This window comes from Quercus lobata, chromosome 1 (assembly GCF_001633185.2).
Source record: "Quercus lobata isolate SW786 chromosome 1, ValleyOak3.0 Primary Assembly, whole genome shotgun sequence".
In the NCBI taxonomy this organism is placed as follows: domain Eukaryota; kingdom Viridiplantae; phylum Streptophyta; class Magnoliopsida; order Fagales; family Fagaceae; genus Quercus; species Quercus lobata.
Window position 1 is genome coordinate 26,877,421 of NC_044904.1, and position 16,763 is coordinate 26,894,183.

The following is a 16,763-nucleotide window of genomic DNA, read 5'->3' on the forward strand; positions in this document are numbered from 1 at the left end:
CTAAAACAAGAATCCAAGAAGGAAAGAGGAGATGGAGATGGGAGGATTATCCTATTGCGGTCATCTTTATGCAATTATTTCACGGAAAGATAGTTTAATAGTGATATCTTATAGCTCATCAAGGTCTGCACGTCAATAGTTAGAGTGCTTCATGCTTTTTTCTTTTTTTTTTTCTTTTTTTTGTCGGTCAAACAAAAATTTGTTTCCAATTTTTAATTATAAAAATACCACTAAATTATAATTTACACTCTTCAATTTAGTGTAATTTTGATTTTACCTCTTAAAGTTTACATGTCATTTGGATTTAAGCATTTTATCTGTACCATGCATTTAAATTGATATTGGTTCTTCTTTAAAATATACTGGATTAAATATCAAATTGTATCAGAATGTATCTGCCATATCAGGAATTTTATGGTGTTTTGGCTAGTATTATAAAAATAATAATAATTTTTTTTTAAAAAAAGGTTACAAAATCTATTATTTTAAAATATGTGGATTTTAAATTTTATCTACGAGTGTTTTTTCCCACACACAAACATATATGTATGTATGTAAGTAAATATATAAGTCTTGGTAACCAAGAAACAGTACACTAGTTTAACTGTATGTAGCAGTTGTAAGACACACACACATGTATAAGGAAAGGGGATGAGACAAGGGAATACACTCACACGCCAACACAAAAAATGCATGCGGCAATTGGTGTTGCGAAACAAGTGATAAACCCCTTCTCAATATCACACCTTACCGATGTGGAATGACTCAACAACATTGAGCACCTTTTTTTTTTTTTTTTGATAAACAATACTCTCTAAGACACACACACACATATAGGGAAAGGGAGATGAGGGGGATTCTAGCATTTTACCCTTATTTTTTAAAAAAATTTAGCAATATGTCCCTGTTTTGAAACTATTTAGGTCCACGTCCTTGTTTTGAGACTCGATTGCTTTAAAATCAAGTTATGCCCGATCAAACTTAAAAAAAAAAAAAAAAAAAAAAAAAAAAAAAAAAAAAAAAATTGTATGGAACTCGAGTTCATGGAGCTCAAGTTCCATTTAAAGCACCACTATAGGTCTCCCTGAACGCAGCTATAGATTAAACTTAAAAAAAAAAAAAAAATGATGAATGAAACTCGAGTTCCATTTAAAACGCTACTATAGGTCTCCCTGAACACAGTTATAGGTATGGAACTTGAGCATGAACTCAAGTTTTTTTTTTTTTTTAAGTTTGATCGAGCATAACTCGATTTTAAAGCAATCGAGTTTCAAAATAGGCACATGGACCTAAATAGTTTCAAAACAGGGACATATTGCTAAATTTTTAAAAAAATAAGGGTAAAATGCTAAAATTCCCAAGGAGATGAGTACACTAGTATTAATTGGTATTAAAATATATCATTTTTTAGGCCAAACCAAAACACCCTCCAATATAAAATTGACTCTCTTAGTTACATCAGCAACTAACTCATCAATAAAAGATATAGATAAATAAATTCTCCAACTAATTATTTATATTAAACACAAATTCTAATTATTGGACAAAATTTAATTTAGTTTTTTAATTATTAATTGCATTAATTTTCATTCATCAACTATTAATAGTATGTCATTTCTAAAAATAAAAAATAAAAATCATTCCTCTTTTTCTCTCTCATATTAGTCATTTAACTAAAGTTAAATCAACGGTATCAATCAAGCTTTAACCTTTAAAGCTCGAAGAGAAAGTTAGATTTGAGAGTTGATTATAAGGCAAATCTCAATCATTTTGAGTTTTTAATCTTTTAGAGGTTAAAAAGACCAAAGAAAGTTAGGTAAACCACTTGGCTCAACTCTAGCCTTGTCCTCACAAAAATGTAGTTCCCAACATCTCCCCAACACAAGCTCAATAATACTACCAACCCACACACCTATCATTCCCGCTCATAAAATTATATTATAAAGACATCTCTCCTTCAAACTCTCACAAGTCCTTCTCTGACTTAATCATCAAAATATTGAAAGACAAAAGGCTCTGCTCAAAACTTGCTTATTCCACTAGTTAGAATCGAAGCTGAAAAAAAGCCTGATCAGAATGAGCAGAGCACAGGAGGACATGAATTGCATTTACAGAGATCCCAACCAACCTGTAGAGGCTCGTGTCAGAGACCTTCTTTCTCGAATGACTTTGAAAGAGAAGGCTGGCCAGATGACCCAGATTGAGCGCCGTGTTGCCACCCCAGATGCCATCAAAGACCTCTCTATTGGTACTCTCTCTAGCTCTCTCAATTATTTATTTATTTATTGATAATTCAATAGTTATGAAGGTGAGGGGGTATTTGAATTTTGATAGGTTTCAAAACACTAAGAAGTGACAACCAGTTAAACTATAAGGCTTATTATTGTGAAATTTATTTCAAGTTTGAGTCTTTGTAAAGTGAAACTGCTTTTTCCTTTTGTGTAGTGAACTAGTCAATTGGACCCACATGACATTTTTGTATCTATTTTAAGTGTATGGAAGAAAAACATTAGAAAAAACAAATGTATGTTTCGTTAATGCATTTTTTCATACAATTGATGAACTATATTTTTGTGTCTTTGTAAAGTGGAACTGCTTTTTCCTTGTGTAGTGTACTAGTTATTTGGACCCACTTGACATTTTTGTATCTATTTAAAGTGTATGGAAGAAAAACATTGAAAAAAACAAGTGTATGTTTCGTTCATGCATTTTTTCATACAATTGGTGAACTATATTTTTGTAGGGAGTATACTGAGTTCTGGTGGCAGTGGACCTTTTGATGATAATGCATTGACAGCATTGTCATCGGATTGGGCTGATATGGTTGATGGGTTTCAAAAGTCAGCACTAGAGTCACGGCTGGGGATACCGCTTATATATGGGATTGATGCGGTTCATGGTAACAATAGTATTTATGGTGCTACTATATTTCCACACAATGTGGGCCTTGGATCTACCAGGTTAGTGTTGAATTCATTTCTATCCCTGCCAATCTTACATTATTTCTCACTTTTCAGCAAAACTAATACACACACAAGGAAACTAAAGGGTCTTGTGACTCAGTGGCATTGTGTGGTTCTCTCCATGTAGAGAACTTGAAAAAATAGCTAGCTTTGCATACTTCAAATTCATACATTGCACTATATTTCATAGAATATTGGCCTTAATTAATACTAGCAGCAATAGTATTCCCTAATTCCCTGTATGATTATTGGGAAAATGTTGAAATTTCAGAACCTCTTATAGTTTTGAATTTGTAATAGGGATGCAGATTTGGTTCGAAAGATTGGGGAAGCAACAGCACTTGAAGTTAGGGCTAGCGGCATTCACTATACTTTTGCTCCTTGTGTAGCTGTAAGTATATGTGTAAATTTTTTTATTGCTTGGCCATAATTTCTTAAATGTCAGTTGCAATGACTGAGTCAACTAACAAAGTATATTTCAGAGTGTAATACCAATTATGAGTAAAGCTTCCTCTAGCAACCCAACTTGCTGTAAATGATGAAAAAACTAAATCAAGATCCACATAATAAAATGAGCAAATAGATCTATAACACTCTCTAGAATCACTAGTGTATATTAAAAGAGCAACAATATGAGTGGGTACATGTGACTCACCTTATGATGTTGATTATGAACCCTCCATGAGAACAAGAAGGTTGCTTGATATATTAGCATGGAATGTGTGTTTGTGTGGTGAGAAACATGGGCTACACCTCTTCCCTTACACTCTCCTGTTCATTTAATTAGCACACTAGCACTACATATATTATATATGAGAGTATCAAAATATATTGATATTTAATTGGCCATACCAGTACTTTGACAAGTAGTGGATAAGGTTCCTTCCATTGTGTAAGAAGTCAAAGCAAGCTTGTCCCATTAAGGGCTGCCTAAAACCAAACAAAACACACATTACAAATCCATAGTCTTGTCTACTGTATATTACTGCGAACAAATGCTCAACAAAATGCACTCCAACTAATGCAGATTTTGTTAGATACTCAAAAAATGACTATGCTAGTCCTCAGATTTTTTTAAGAAAAAAAATGCTTACAAACACAGTTTCTTGCAATTCAACAAAGGGTTTCTAATTGGAAGAACATTGCATCTTTTTATTGATGTGGCAGCTGTTTATGCTTGGCAATATTTGTGGATGATATAACTGAGTTTTGTCTTTCAATGTTGATACCATTTTGATAATTTAGTTAAAATCTCTAGTGTAAAGAAATAACAAACTTGTTTAAATTTTGAAAAAGCTTGTGTCATAAGGTAGAAGCTCAATAAATACAAACAAGGATGACAAGCAAGACCTCTTAATAAGGTTTAGTAGGTGATCCATATTCTAATTTTATAATTTCTCAGAAAAGATTATTGTGTTTATCACATATCTATTGGTAATAGGAGCAATGATTTGCCACCTTGGGGAGACCTAGGCAAATGACCCATGGAATATGGCTAGAGAAATTAGCTTATTTTTGATAAGTAACGTAAGAGTATTATTAATGTAGGGGGGTAAAAGACTAATAGGCCCATGTAGATGTCTACATTGGGCCAGGGGCCCGGCCCAAGGAAAATCCCTCCTCGGCCATGGGAGAATCCTCCTCGGCTGAGATATAACCTAGGGTAAAAGAGGCAACAGACCACCAGTTGTGACACTCCATATCATTTCACAAGGCAGGAAAAGCACTAAAGCAGAAAAAGACAACAGAGAAAACGGAAACGTCTAAGGGAAAGGCTACCACTACTGCATTCAGTGCCTTGTGCCTGACAGAGCCATACTTCTCTGTCCTTACAACCACTTCTAACAACTGAAGGGAGAGGCTGATGGGACAGGTACTTACCCTAGGGACCCCATTCAGGAAAAAAGAAACGACTATAAAAGGGGATAAAGAGAAACAGAAGGGGGATCCTTCCCCCCCAATAGACCAAGGATGCCAGGAAAAGCTCTTCGGATCATGCCGAGGACCAATTTTCTTTGGTAAACTCGGCCCATGGGGAGTGCCGTGATGGTCGTTGTCCATACACTAAAGCCCAGCTCTTTGGCCCACTCTCTACAAATTCATTGTATCGGGCTCACTGATCTAAGGTCCCATGCATCTTGGGCTTGGCCTGAAAAACGTGACCCTACAATTGGCGCCGTCTGTGGGAAGAGCTTGTGCGTTAGCAAGTGCAACGGTTAATCACGGTGGGATCAAGCTCCTGCCAGTAGGAGTCCATCAGGAAGACTGTTGTGGCAGTGGTACAAGCTACACGAAAGCCTCCCCATTATTTCCTAAAACACACCATCATTATCGTAACTTAGCTTCCACTCAGGCCCACACTTCGAAGCGTTCATTACGTGGAAAGGGTTGTTAAGTGAAGCGTGGTCCTAGGGGCTTCTGACGTCAGACGTGTGCCTTGGGCACTTGACAAGGGGCTAGTTCTCGCAGGCCTAGTAGTCCAGTCCGCTAAATCCCCTATGGAGAGAGAAGTTGATGGCCAAACCAAAGGCCCAAGTGCTAGACAGAACCAAGATATTGCATAGTCCTCGGACTCAAGCCTATGGGGAAACTAGACACTGTAAGACCCTAAACCTAAGTGTTAAACAGAACCAAGGTCTTGCATGGTCCTCGAACTCAAGCCTATGGGGAAACTAGACACTATAAGAGCCTAAGCCTAAGTGCTGGATAGAACCAAGGTTTTGCATGGTCCTCGGACTCAAGCCTATGGGAAAACTAGACACTCTAAGAGCCTAAGTGCTAGACAGAACCAACGTCTTGCATGGTCCTCGGACTCAAGCCTATGGGGAAACTAGACACTGTAAGAGCCTAAGCCTAAGCCTAAACCTAAGTGCTAGACAGAACCAAGGTCTTGCATGGTCCTCGGACTCAAGCCTATAGGAAAACTAGACACTGTAAGAGCCTAAGTCTAAGTGTTGGACAGAACCAAGGTCTTGCATGGTCTTCGGACTCAAATCCACGGGAAATTAGCAACTTCAAGAAGGTCCTAAGTCTTAGGCAGAATGGAGATACTACATGGTCCTCGAACCTCCGGCCTTATGGAAGCTAACACACGATGGTGCCTTTGTGTGTTTAGACCAGGTACAGTCATTCCTCGGCCCTCGGACCATACACCTAAAACAAGTTAAAGCTACGAATATCATCAGAAATGCGGAAAAGTACCCTAATACCCAGCGACCCCCTCGGATGGTTTATTTCGGATTACACATCCTTAGGCGATCACCCCGTTTGCAATACAGAACGTGCGGCTGCTATCCCGGTTAATCTTGTATGGTCAACTTATTTAAAGTCGGCACTGTTGTGCTTGTTGATTTCGATAAGTTCAAAGTAATAACTCTACCGACGAAGGCATCGGTTCTAAGTATGGTTCGAAGGAAAAGTCACCAGCACATTCATTCACAAGATAATTATTGTAGAAGAGAAAAGATACATAAAATGCAATAAAATCACCTTTTATTGGATAAAGAGATTGTACAATATACATGAAAGGGCTTAGACAAGCCTGTAATCATAAGCTAACTAAAAAAAAGGAATACACGGGGACGATAGATCCTTCAATTTTGCTCTAACAACGACTAGGCAAGCCTGGGTGGCACCAGTGATGGAAGAGAAGAAGAAGCAGAGGCACCTGGGTGGCACCAGTGATGAAAGAGAAGAAGAAGTGGAGGCACCAGGGTGGCACTAGTGATGGAAGAGAGAAAGAAGCGGGGATGCCCAATCCCCATACCTGCTCTAGCAGCAACCGAGCAAGTATCGTTCTAGCAGCAATCGAGCAAGCACGGATGGTACCGGTGATGGGAAATCCGGGCCCTCATGTGCATGACATACGACACCCGATGGGGGCCCCAATGCTGTCACACCAAAAATCCGATGCGACCTCCACCCGCTTCGAATTTTGGCTGAAGGAAGAAGAGGCTCCTTTCTTGCCTTGTCGAAGAGAAAAAAGGTCTTGAGCCTTTATCTCCCTTGTCCTGACTGGGCCATTCTGAATCTCGGAGACACCCAAGGCTTCTGAAGAGGGTTTGGTTTATTCACCCTCACCTTAACCATGACCATTTCACTCCCTAAGTCTCAGTCACTCTCATAGTAGGAACTTTGGGAACACTTGGGGAGTTAGAAACCTGAAAAACTCAAGGATCTGCAAGTAAAGGGGGACTATCTCCCACTGTGCATCTTATATAGGGGACGAATCTGGAGGCAATCAATTCGTCCCAAAACCCAAAGAAGGAATTACAAATGAGATCATTCTCGCTCAAGTTCCAAAGTAGTCTTCAGCCGTTGGATTTATGTCACCTCGTGAAAGGGTCCTAATTAAAAAGCGCCTTGTGTACCGAAACGACAAGGACGTGGCTTGGATAGATTAGAAGAATGTCTCATAGCCAAGAATGCGCCTCGGGCAAATGAAGAGACGCTAGCATTAATGGAGGGCAAGATTTGGCAAACTGTGACAGAGGCCCGATGTCACCAAAACCCTCCTTTCCGTCCGGCTCCGAGGAGCCGGACAGCAGGATTTTGAGGGGCTATTGTGGGGAGGGGGGGGTAAAAGACTAATAGGCCCATGTAGATGTCTACATTGGGCCAGGGGCCCGGCCCAAGGAAAACCCCTCCTCGGTCATGGGAGAATCCTTCTCGACTGAGATATAACTTAGGGTAAAAGAGGCAACAGACCACCAGTAGCGACACTCCATATCATTTCACAAGGCAGGAAAAGCATTAAAGCAGAAAAAGACAATAGAGAAAACGGAAACGTCTAAGGGAAAGGTTACCACTACTGCATTCAGTGCCTTGTGCCTAACAGAGCCATACTTCTCTGTTCTTACAACCACTCCCAACAACTGAAGGGAGAGGCTGATGAGACAAGTATCTACCCTAGGGACACCATTCAGGAAAAAGGAAACGACTATAAAAGGGGATAAAGAGAAACAGAAGGGGGATCCTTACCCCCCAACAGACCAAGGATGCCAGGAAAAGCTCCTCGGATCATGCCGAGGACCAATTTTCTTTGGTAAACTCGGCCCATAGGGAGTGTTGTGATGGTCATTGTCCATACATTAAAGCCCAGCTCTTTGGCCTACTTTCTACAAATTCATTATATCGGGCTCACTGGTCTAAGGTTCCATGCATCTTGGGTTTGGCCTAAAAAACGTGACCCTACAATTAATAATAGAAAAAGTGCCAAGCCGAGTATATTGGGGATGTACAATGGGGGCTCAAATCATGAAACAAAAGTACAACGGTCAAGAAAAATAGGAAAAGAAGAACAAGAAAAATGAGAAAAAACTACACACCATTCAAAGAGAGTGTGCAATAAAAAAAACTTAATCTCTAGCAAAGAACGTTCACAACCCTCATAGCTTCTAGCATTCCTTTCACGCCAAATGCACCAAATCAAGCAATGAGGCACTAATCTCCAAACATCAATGTAACGATATTGTGCAAACTTTCCTTGCCAAGCCTCAAATAACTCAAGAACATTATAAGGCATAACCCATTCAATACCAAACAAGCAAAAAACCAAAGACCATAACTCCCAAGATACGGGGCAATGAAGTAGAAGATGATCTATTGACTCCCCACATCTCTTACACATATAGCACCAGTCAAACACTATCACACGTCTTTTACGAAAGTTGTCTGTTGTTAAGATCTTACCTAAGGAAGCAGACCAAGAAAAGAAAGCCACCCTTGGAGGAACCTTCGATTGCCATATCATTCTCCATGGGAATGAAACAAGAGTAGAAGGGTAGAAGGAGCTATAATATCCTCAAACCTCAAAACCTCTGTTCCTTGCAGGCTTCCAACAAACCTTATCTAGGCCAAACCCCCGCACTGTCGAAGAATAGACCAACCCCATAAACCGATCAAAGGCTTCTTCTTCCCAATCTTGTGGTGGACGACCAAATTGCACATTCCAGTGAAATCTCCCAGCGGACCAATCCATAACTTCAACCACCGAGGAATCCTTTGACCTACTAAGACAATAAAGCTCTGGAAAGGCCTCTTGGAAAGTACAATCCCCGCATCACACATGCTTTCAAAATTTCACTCTAGTACCATTCCCCACATCATGTACAAGGAGTTTAGAGAAGTTCAACCAGTCACTTCTAATGTATCTCCATAGGCTGACCCCATAAAGACTTGTCACCTTTTTCGTACACCAACCACCCCAAATATTCCCATATTTTGCCTCTATAAAGCATCAATCTCCATGCTATACCTCCACAACCATTTTCCTAGCAAGGTAGAATTAAAGCTTCCCAAACATCTTATATCCAACCCCCCAACCTGCAACGGCTTACAAACCTTGGCCCATTTAACTAAATGTATTTTAGGTTCACCACCAATCCCATTCCACAGGAAATCTCTCTATAATTTCTCCATACGCTTAACCACCTTACCCGGTAAAGGAAGAAGGGAAAGGAAGTATATAAGTAAAGACGAGAGTGAGCTATTAATGAATGTCACTTTATCCCCTTTAGATAAATACAGTCTCTTCCAACCTGCTAATCTCCTCTCTATTCTCTCTAGGATAGGATTCCAAATAGTTAAATCCTTAAACTTAGCACCTAATGGAAGGCTCAAATATTTCAAAGGCAGAGAAGACTGCCCACACCCCAACAGACCCACCAAAGCCTCCAAATTGTGCACCCCACCAACAAGTACCAACTCAGATTTCCCCAAATTAATACGAAGCCCTGACACCCCCTCAAATCTAGCAAGAATCGCCCTCAAATTAGCAATCTGAGAAGGATCAGCATCACAAAAATCAGAGTGCATCTGCAAATAAAAGGTGAGACAACATTACTAATGGGCCAGCCGTACTTCTCACAGAAAAGCCTAAGAATTGCCTAGCGGCGGCAGCCACATCCAACATATGACTTAATGCCTCCATCACAATATCAAACAACAGAGGAGATAATGGGTCTCCTTGCGTAAGCCCCCTGGAACTTCCAAAGAAATCAGATGGATTACCATTGATCAAAATGGAAAACTTTATAGTTGAAATACAATACCTTATCCATTTTTTCCATTTCTCTGAGAAACCACAACGCTTAAGCATATACAATAAAAAATCTCAGCTCACATGATCATACGCCTTTTCCACATCCAATTTACACAACATACCTAGAACTCTTGACTTCAATCTACTATCAATACATTCAGAAGCAATCAAGACGGAGTCCAAAATTTGTCTGCCCTTCACAAAGGCATTCTGGGAATCCAAAATAAGCCCATGCGCCACCCTACGAAGCCGATTAGCCAACACCTTAGAGATAATCTTATAAATCCCACCAACTAAGCTAATAGGCCGAAAGTCCTTTACCTCCATAGCATCCACTTTCTTGGGAATAAGGGTAAGAAATAAAGCATTAAGACTCTTCTCAAACACCGCCTGAGTATGAAAATTGTGGAATACAGCCATAATTTCTGTTTTCAAAACACATCAGCAAGACTGGAAGAATGCCATAGAAAAGCCATCTGGGCCAAGTGCCTTATCACCATTAAACTCATTGATTACCCCAAACACCTCTTCCTCCTCAAAAGGCCTATCAAGCCAACTTGCATCCTCCACCGAGATACTAGAGAAGTCCACATCATCTAAGACGGGTCTATGAGCCACATCCTCAAAATAAAGCTGCCTATAAAACTGAGAGATACAATTTGCTATAGCTGCCAAATCCGAAAACAACTCCCCATCCACCATAAGCCTATCAATAGAATTAACCCTCTTATGAGATTTAGCTATACGGTAGAAAAATTTAGTATTCCTGTCTCCTTCCCTAACACAGAGAACTCTAGATTTCTGCCTCCAACAAATTTCTTCCAACAATAGCTTTTTCTAACTCATCACGAATTCTTCCCACTTCTACCGTTTCCTCCGCTGATAAACCCCGACTATCCTCCATATTCTCAAGAACACTCAGGTCTTTCCACAATTTTTTAATCCAATCTTCAACACGACTAAACACCTCCACATTCCATCTTTTCAAATCATTTTTTAAGAGCTTTAATTTATTGGCTAAAACAAAACTCGATGCACCTTGAAACTGATAGGATTCCCACCAAGACCAAACCCTATCCACAAAACCCTCATCCTTAAGCCAAATATTCTCAAATCTAAATGGCCTACTCCCTCTTTGAAAAGATCCACCCTCAAGGACAATTGGAAAATGATCCGAGCACAACCTAGACATCTGTCTTTGAGAAACTGTTGGAAACTTATCCTCCCAATCTGCAGAAAACAAGAATCTGTCCAGCCTAGCCTTCGAAACAACTTCTCTAGAATTTGACCAAGTGAAAGTCCCCCCTTGCAAAGGCAGATCAATGAGGCCCTGTTCCGAAATAAAATTGGAGAACTCCCGCATAGCAGCAGTGAAAGCATTAGACCCTAATCGTTCGGAAGGGAACCTAACCACATTAAAGTCACCACCCACACACCAAGGAACACACTAGAGAAATTAGCTATGTGTGAACTAGCAACCCAGTAAAGTTTTATACCCTGAATGCCTAATGTGGGCTACGTGAATCCTCCTTTTCCATTTGCTATATTTAGGGTTCTATTTTGTTAAATTTGTAGGCCAGCATGTCCTTTTTTATACCCCAATGAACTTTAGATCTTCCCATCATTCTTGTGGTAATTCAAAACCATATGATACCTTATTGTTGCATTATTTATCTTCATCGTAAAAGGCCAAACCATCAAACCATACTAATTTTATAGGATTGCACTGCTCCACAAGATTTCACTTTCCCACCATATGAATTACAAAATTATATAATTAAATTTTTTTTTTTTGTGGGTGTGTGTGTTTTTAGACACATAGTTATTTATTTTTGTATGCATGTATACATGTATATTATAAAATCTAATCCAACATTTTACTGAGTCAAGGTAACTTCCTCTACATTTTTTGATTTTCATTCCCTCAACTTAAATCAACTCACTCTTTTTCATTGGTACATTAGTTGCTTTCCTCTCCACATGACTAACCATCTCAAGTGACTTTCCATCATCTTTTCATTAATAGTGGCCTCCCTATCTTTAAGTGAATGTCTCCATTTCAAATCCTTTCGTTCCTTGTATTTCTACTTATCCGTTTTAACAATCTCACTTCCACTACACTCATTTTATGAACACATTGTTTTTTTAACAACTCAATATTTAGTACCAAAGATTTAATATTCAAATGAGATGTAAGATTTGTACTGCGAAATCTTTCAATAAGATATCACACCTGAGATTTAACCTATAATTAATATATATATATATATATATATATATATCACACCTGGGATTTCAAACTGTGAGCTTTAGTTCAACTAGGACATAGATCTTTTCTTTCATCTTCTTCTTCATGTTGTATACTGTAAACATATGGTTTGTGAAAAACATATTGTTGAGAAAACTCACTTACTTGGGTTCTGACAGGTATGCAGAGATCCCAGATGGGGAAGATGCTATGAGAGTTACAGTGAAGACACTGAAATTGTTAGAAATATGACTTCCATTGTCACAGGATTGCAGGGCCAGCCACCTCATGAACACCCAAAAGGCTACCCTTTTGTGGCTGGGAGGTAGAGAAGAGTCATTGTTATGATTCCATTCACAATTTTTTAATAAAAATTTTGTATCTTTAATCAAATTTACTAATCAGCAAATTCATTTTCCAAATTAGTCATCAATTTAAATATGTAACATAATGATCAGAAAACATGTGACAACTGAAGAACAATTTGCTTTTCTTTCTTTCTTAAATTAAACTTGTTTGCAATTCATCTGGACTCTAGGAAGAATATTCCTGCTTCATTTTTCTCCACAGTTGTATTGTATTTGCTATATATAAAATTATGTGGTCCTGTTTTCATATCTTTTGATTGTTAAGTAGTTATACAGCTGATGTAACAGACTCCATTCTTCTACTCATAATGTGGAATTACCTTGATGGTAAATTCCTCTGTCAACAGCCATCCTTTGGATTTTTTCTCATAATCTGACTTTTGATTCCAGGAACAATGTTATTGCTTGTGCAAAGCATTTTGTTGGAGACGGGGGCACGGATCGGGGAATAAATGAGGGGGATACCATATCATCATATGAGGACTTAGAAAGGATCCATATGGCACCTTATCTTGACTGTATTTCTCAGGGAGTTTCCACTGTTATGGCATCCTATTCTAGCTGGAATGGCCGTAAACTCCATGCTGACCATTTTCTCTTGACAGAAGTTTTAAAAGACAAGCTAGGTTTTAAGGTAAAAATCCTGATAGTACTCATTTTGTGAGACAAATCAATTTGTTTTTCTTGTCATTATACAGTTTTATAATCAAGCATTTGGATATTCTAGTGGAAAAAGGATTGATTTATTTTTTGCTAGCTTTCAAGTCTCGAATTTTCTTCTTGTTGATCAATTACATAAAAAGAGAAACCTCTAATTTTGTTTTCACATTTTTTTTTCCAAATTCAAAGTATTTGGGTCTTTGAGGACTGGGTTGCAGAAAAGGTGGGGGAGGGGTGAGGCTATTAGAGAAATTTCCCTCACAGGAATCAAACTCCTTTATTTTTATTGGGTTATGAGATTACGGTTTATATACAGCTTAATATATCTTGAGGCAGTATTCTGCTACAGGGTTTTGTAATTTCTGACTGGGAAGGACTTGACCGTCTTAGCGAACCTCGAGGCTCAAACTATCGCTTCTGCATTTCCACTGCCATTAATGCAGGAATAGACATGGTAGAGATTGAACTTCAATTACTGTGCCTAAGCTAAGGTTGCTTCCTTGACTTAAGTTGTCCTCTGCCTAACTGAGAAAATATGCAGGTGATGGTGCCTCTTAAATTTGATTTTGTGGAGGATTTGATATTTCTGGTTGAATCAGGCAAGATACCAATGGCCAGGATTGATGACGCTGTTGAACGGATACTTAGAGTGAAGTTTGTGGCTGGTCTTTTTGAATTTCCTTTCACGGATAGATCTTTACTAGATACCGTTGGTTGCAAGGTAACTTTTGCAGAATTTAGCACATGGTCTATTGATGCTTTTGCATCGTTTAAATGTTTTATCTTTAGAAAATGCAGAAGCATTCCCAAATTTCATCAAGCTGAATTAGTCATCTCTCCCATGAATTTGGCCTCCTTTTCTGTCCTTCTGTCTATGATAAACATACACTAAAGGAAGAAAAACAATCTGAATCAGGAAGTAGTCTATTTCTTCTTCTTCTTCCTCTTCTTTTTTTCCCCAAAGATAGAACAAACTGATTTTTTAGGTCCTTTTTCTCATATCCTAAATTGTCTACACTGACCCTGGTGAGAATGGTGGGATGACCTGAGCCAAAGGCTAAAAGTCTATCCTTGTAAATAAATCTTCATAGTTCTTGCCAAATTTGCAAAATCTAACTTCCTATTTTGTTGCCAAATATTGCATTCATGCATGAATTTTACCTGGAACCTCATAATTACACAAGAATTGTAACGAAAAAAAGTGAAGTACTATTACGTGAGAAGCATGGATCACTGGCAACTAACTATGGACAGAAAAGGGAGAAAATAAGGCAAGAGGAAGAAGCATTATTTATTATTTTATTTTGCTAAGTTAAGGCTTCATTCAATTAAAAGATAAAGAAGTTCCAATAGTGGTTAACCTGTTAGCATACACACCAGCAGTGTCTAAACTAAAAAGGAAAGCTACATCAGGGGAGGAAGAAGCATTTCTAAAGGCCAAGAATCACTAAAATTAATGCATCTTGAGCCCTCAAAAGTATTTTAACACCGAGGATGAATGGATCCTGATAATAAATTAGAAATACTTGCATTATTACTATTTTTGTTGCTATGATTTACAATATATCGTATCATATTACATGTTGGAAATAATTGAATGGTTTTAGTTAGCATCCAACTACAATATGCAAGTAACCCAACTAATTTTATTATTTCAAAGCTCACATAAAGTTTTAGCTTTGAAATGTTCTGCAGTTGCACAGAGATCTAGCACGTGAAGCAGTCCGCAAGTCCTTGGTTCTGTTAAAAAATGGAAAGGATTCTAAGAAACCTTTTCTTCCTTTAGACAGAAATGCTAAAAGAATTTTTGTTACTGGAACACATGCTGATAATCTTGGGTATCAGTGTGGAGGCTGGACAGCTACTTGGTATGGAGGCAGCGGCAGGATTACAATTGGTACAAATTACATTATACTAAGTTTTAAGCTATATATTGACTCTCACAATCAAAGTGACAAGATATTAGCTTTTTGAGGCACTAGTTTTTATTAAAACTCATTTTGCTATTTGCTAAGACTTTCAGTGTTATTCATTGTGCTATGTTTATTTACCTTTGTAAGGCTGGTTTTATATCTCTGGGTTCTGTTTATCACTGAAGCCATTTGGCATCTGGCATAATCCCAGCTCTTCCTAATGTAGAGTGCTCTTTGTAACCAGGGAAACAAAACAATAAAAAAAAATCTTATTGTAACAAGGAAAAAGGATACAATAAAAATATCATAAATTTTGTCACAACTGGTCTGCATCAAAGTGTGCGGCAATCTATATGATTCAAGTTAATTTGAACAACTTGCATTAAATGCATGGAAGATTTTTGAAATATTCAAAACTTTGTTCCAAGAAGACATCTATGGGCACAAATTTTATAAATTTAGATATTTCTTTTTATGAGTACATAACTCTTGGATGCACATTGGGACTGAACCTATGATGTCAATGGATTTTAGGCACAACCATCTTGGATGCAATCAAAGCAGCAGTGGGCAATGAATCAGAAGTAGTTTACGAGGAATTTCCATCAGCAGACACCTTAGCACGTCAGGATTTCTCTTTTGCAATTGTAGCTGTTGGTGAAGAACCTTATGCAGAGACCCCTGGTGATAATACAGAACTTGTAATCCCCTTTAATGGAGCTGACATAATAAGTTCGGTTGCTAACAGTATCCCCACATTGGTGATTCTGGTATCTGGAAGACCCTTAGTTTTAGAGCCATGGCTTTTGGAAAAGATGGATGCTCTGATTGCTGCTTGGTTGCCTGGAAGTGAAGGAGGGGGAATTACTGATGTGATCTTTGGGGATTATGACTTCAAGGGCCGACTACCAGTGACATGGTTTAAGCAGGTCGAACAATTGCCTTTGCATATTGGAATCAATTCATATGACCCTTTATTCCCCCTAGGCTTTGGGTTGACAAGCACCAAGGAGAACTCTTCAGACTGATTAGTTGTGTAACCAAGGCTGGTTAGACAAATTGTGTTTCTCAACACCACTTATGCAGAAACAGCTTATCCATGAATAGGTTTTCCCTTGGTATCAAAGTTGTCTGTACTTAGGGTATGAATTCACCCAATTCCTTTCTTATTATTCTACCACAGCCCCATTTCTACTAAGGCTCATTGTTATTTTTCTGTGCACAGTGCATGGGGTCCATCTCTGCTTTTTTGTGGAAAATAAATTAAAGTTTGTTGAATAAGGGTAAGCAATTCGCGTTAGCTTATTATTTGATCTCGTGTATTACAATCTCACATTCTCCACAAAACTTCAAAATTTTAACATCATGTTATAGTCTGATGCTCAGATGTATTTTGCTTGTAGGAGCATATAAAATCCTTGAGTGGCTTTTTTTTACTAATGCTATAGAGAAATGATATATGCTGCTTCCCATAATCCCATCCCTATGTTCCTTTTAGGATATGTAATGTAAGCCCCCACTAGATTATTCATACATCTTTGTGGGAATAATCCCTTGTGGGCCATTGGA

General features: G+C 38.4%; 1 protein-coding gene across 3 annotated transcripts; it reads left to right on the forward strand.

Annotated features, from left to right (window-relative positions):
• Nucleotides 1-1,839: 1,839 nt before the first annotated feature.
• Nucleotides 1,840-16,519, forward strand: LOC115985215 (beta-glucosidase BoGH3B-like). Of its 3 annotated transcripts, XR_004090568.1 has the most exons (10): nt 1,840-2,248; nt 2,744-2,960; nt 3,264-3,354; nt 12,433-12,578; nt 13,012-13,255; nt 13,631-13,735; nt 13,823-14,002; nt 14,977-15,178; nt 15,729-16,336; nt 16,420-16,519. XR_004090568.1 is itself a non-coding variant. In XM_031108183.1 (9 exons), exons 1-9 carry the CDS (start codon nt 2,077-2,079, stop codon nt 16,220-16,222), a joined length of 1,851 nt encoding a protein of 616 aa, XP_030964043.1. In that variant the 5' UTR covers nt 1,840-2,076; the 3' UTR covers nt 16,223-16,519. The 3 variants fall into 3 exon arrangements, 2 of the variants coding, with proteins under 2 accessions (XP_030964043.1, XP_030964050.1); XM_031108183.1 differs by having other exon boundaries at nt 15,729-16,519; XM_031108190.1 differs by lacking the exons at nt 15,729-16,336; nt 16,420-16,519 and having other exon boundaries at nt 14,959-15,045.
• Nucleotides 16,520-16,763: the final 244 nt, after the last annotated feature.

Excerpts from the sequence above, each read along its gene's own strand:
- LOC115985215 (XM_031108183.1), top strand. The coding sequence starts at position 2,077 with ATGAGCAGAGCACAGGAGGACATGAATTGCATTTACAGAGATCCCAAC. Across the intron at positions 13,256-13,630 it reads AAGACAAGCTAGGTTTTAAG|GGTTTTGTAATTTCTGACTG; the intron begins GTAAAAATCCTG and ends ATTCTGCTACAG. Across the intron at positions 15,179-15,728 it reads CAGCGGCAGGATTACAATTG|GCACAACCATCTTGGATGCA; the intron begins GTACAAATTACA and ends AATGGATTTTAG.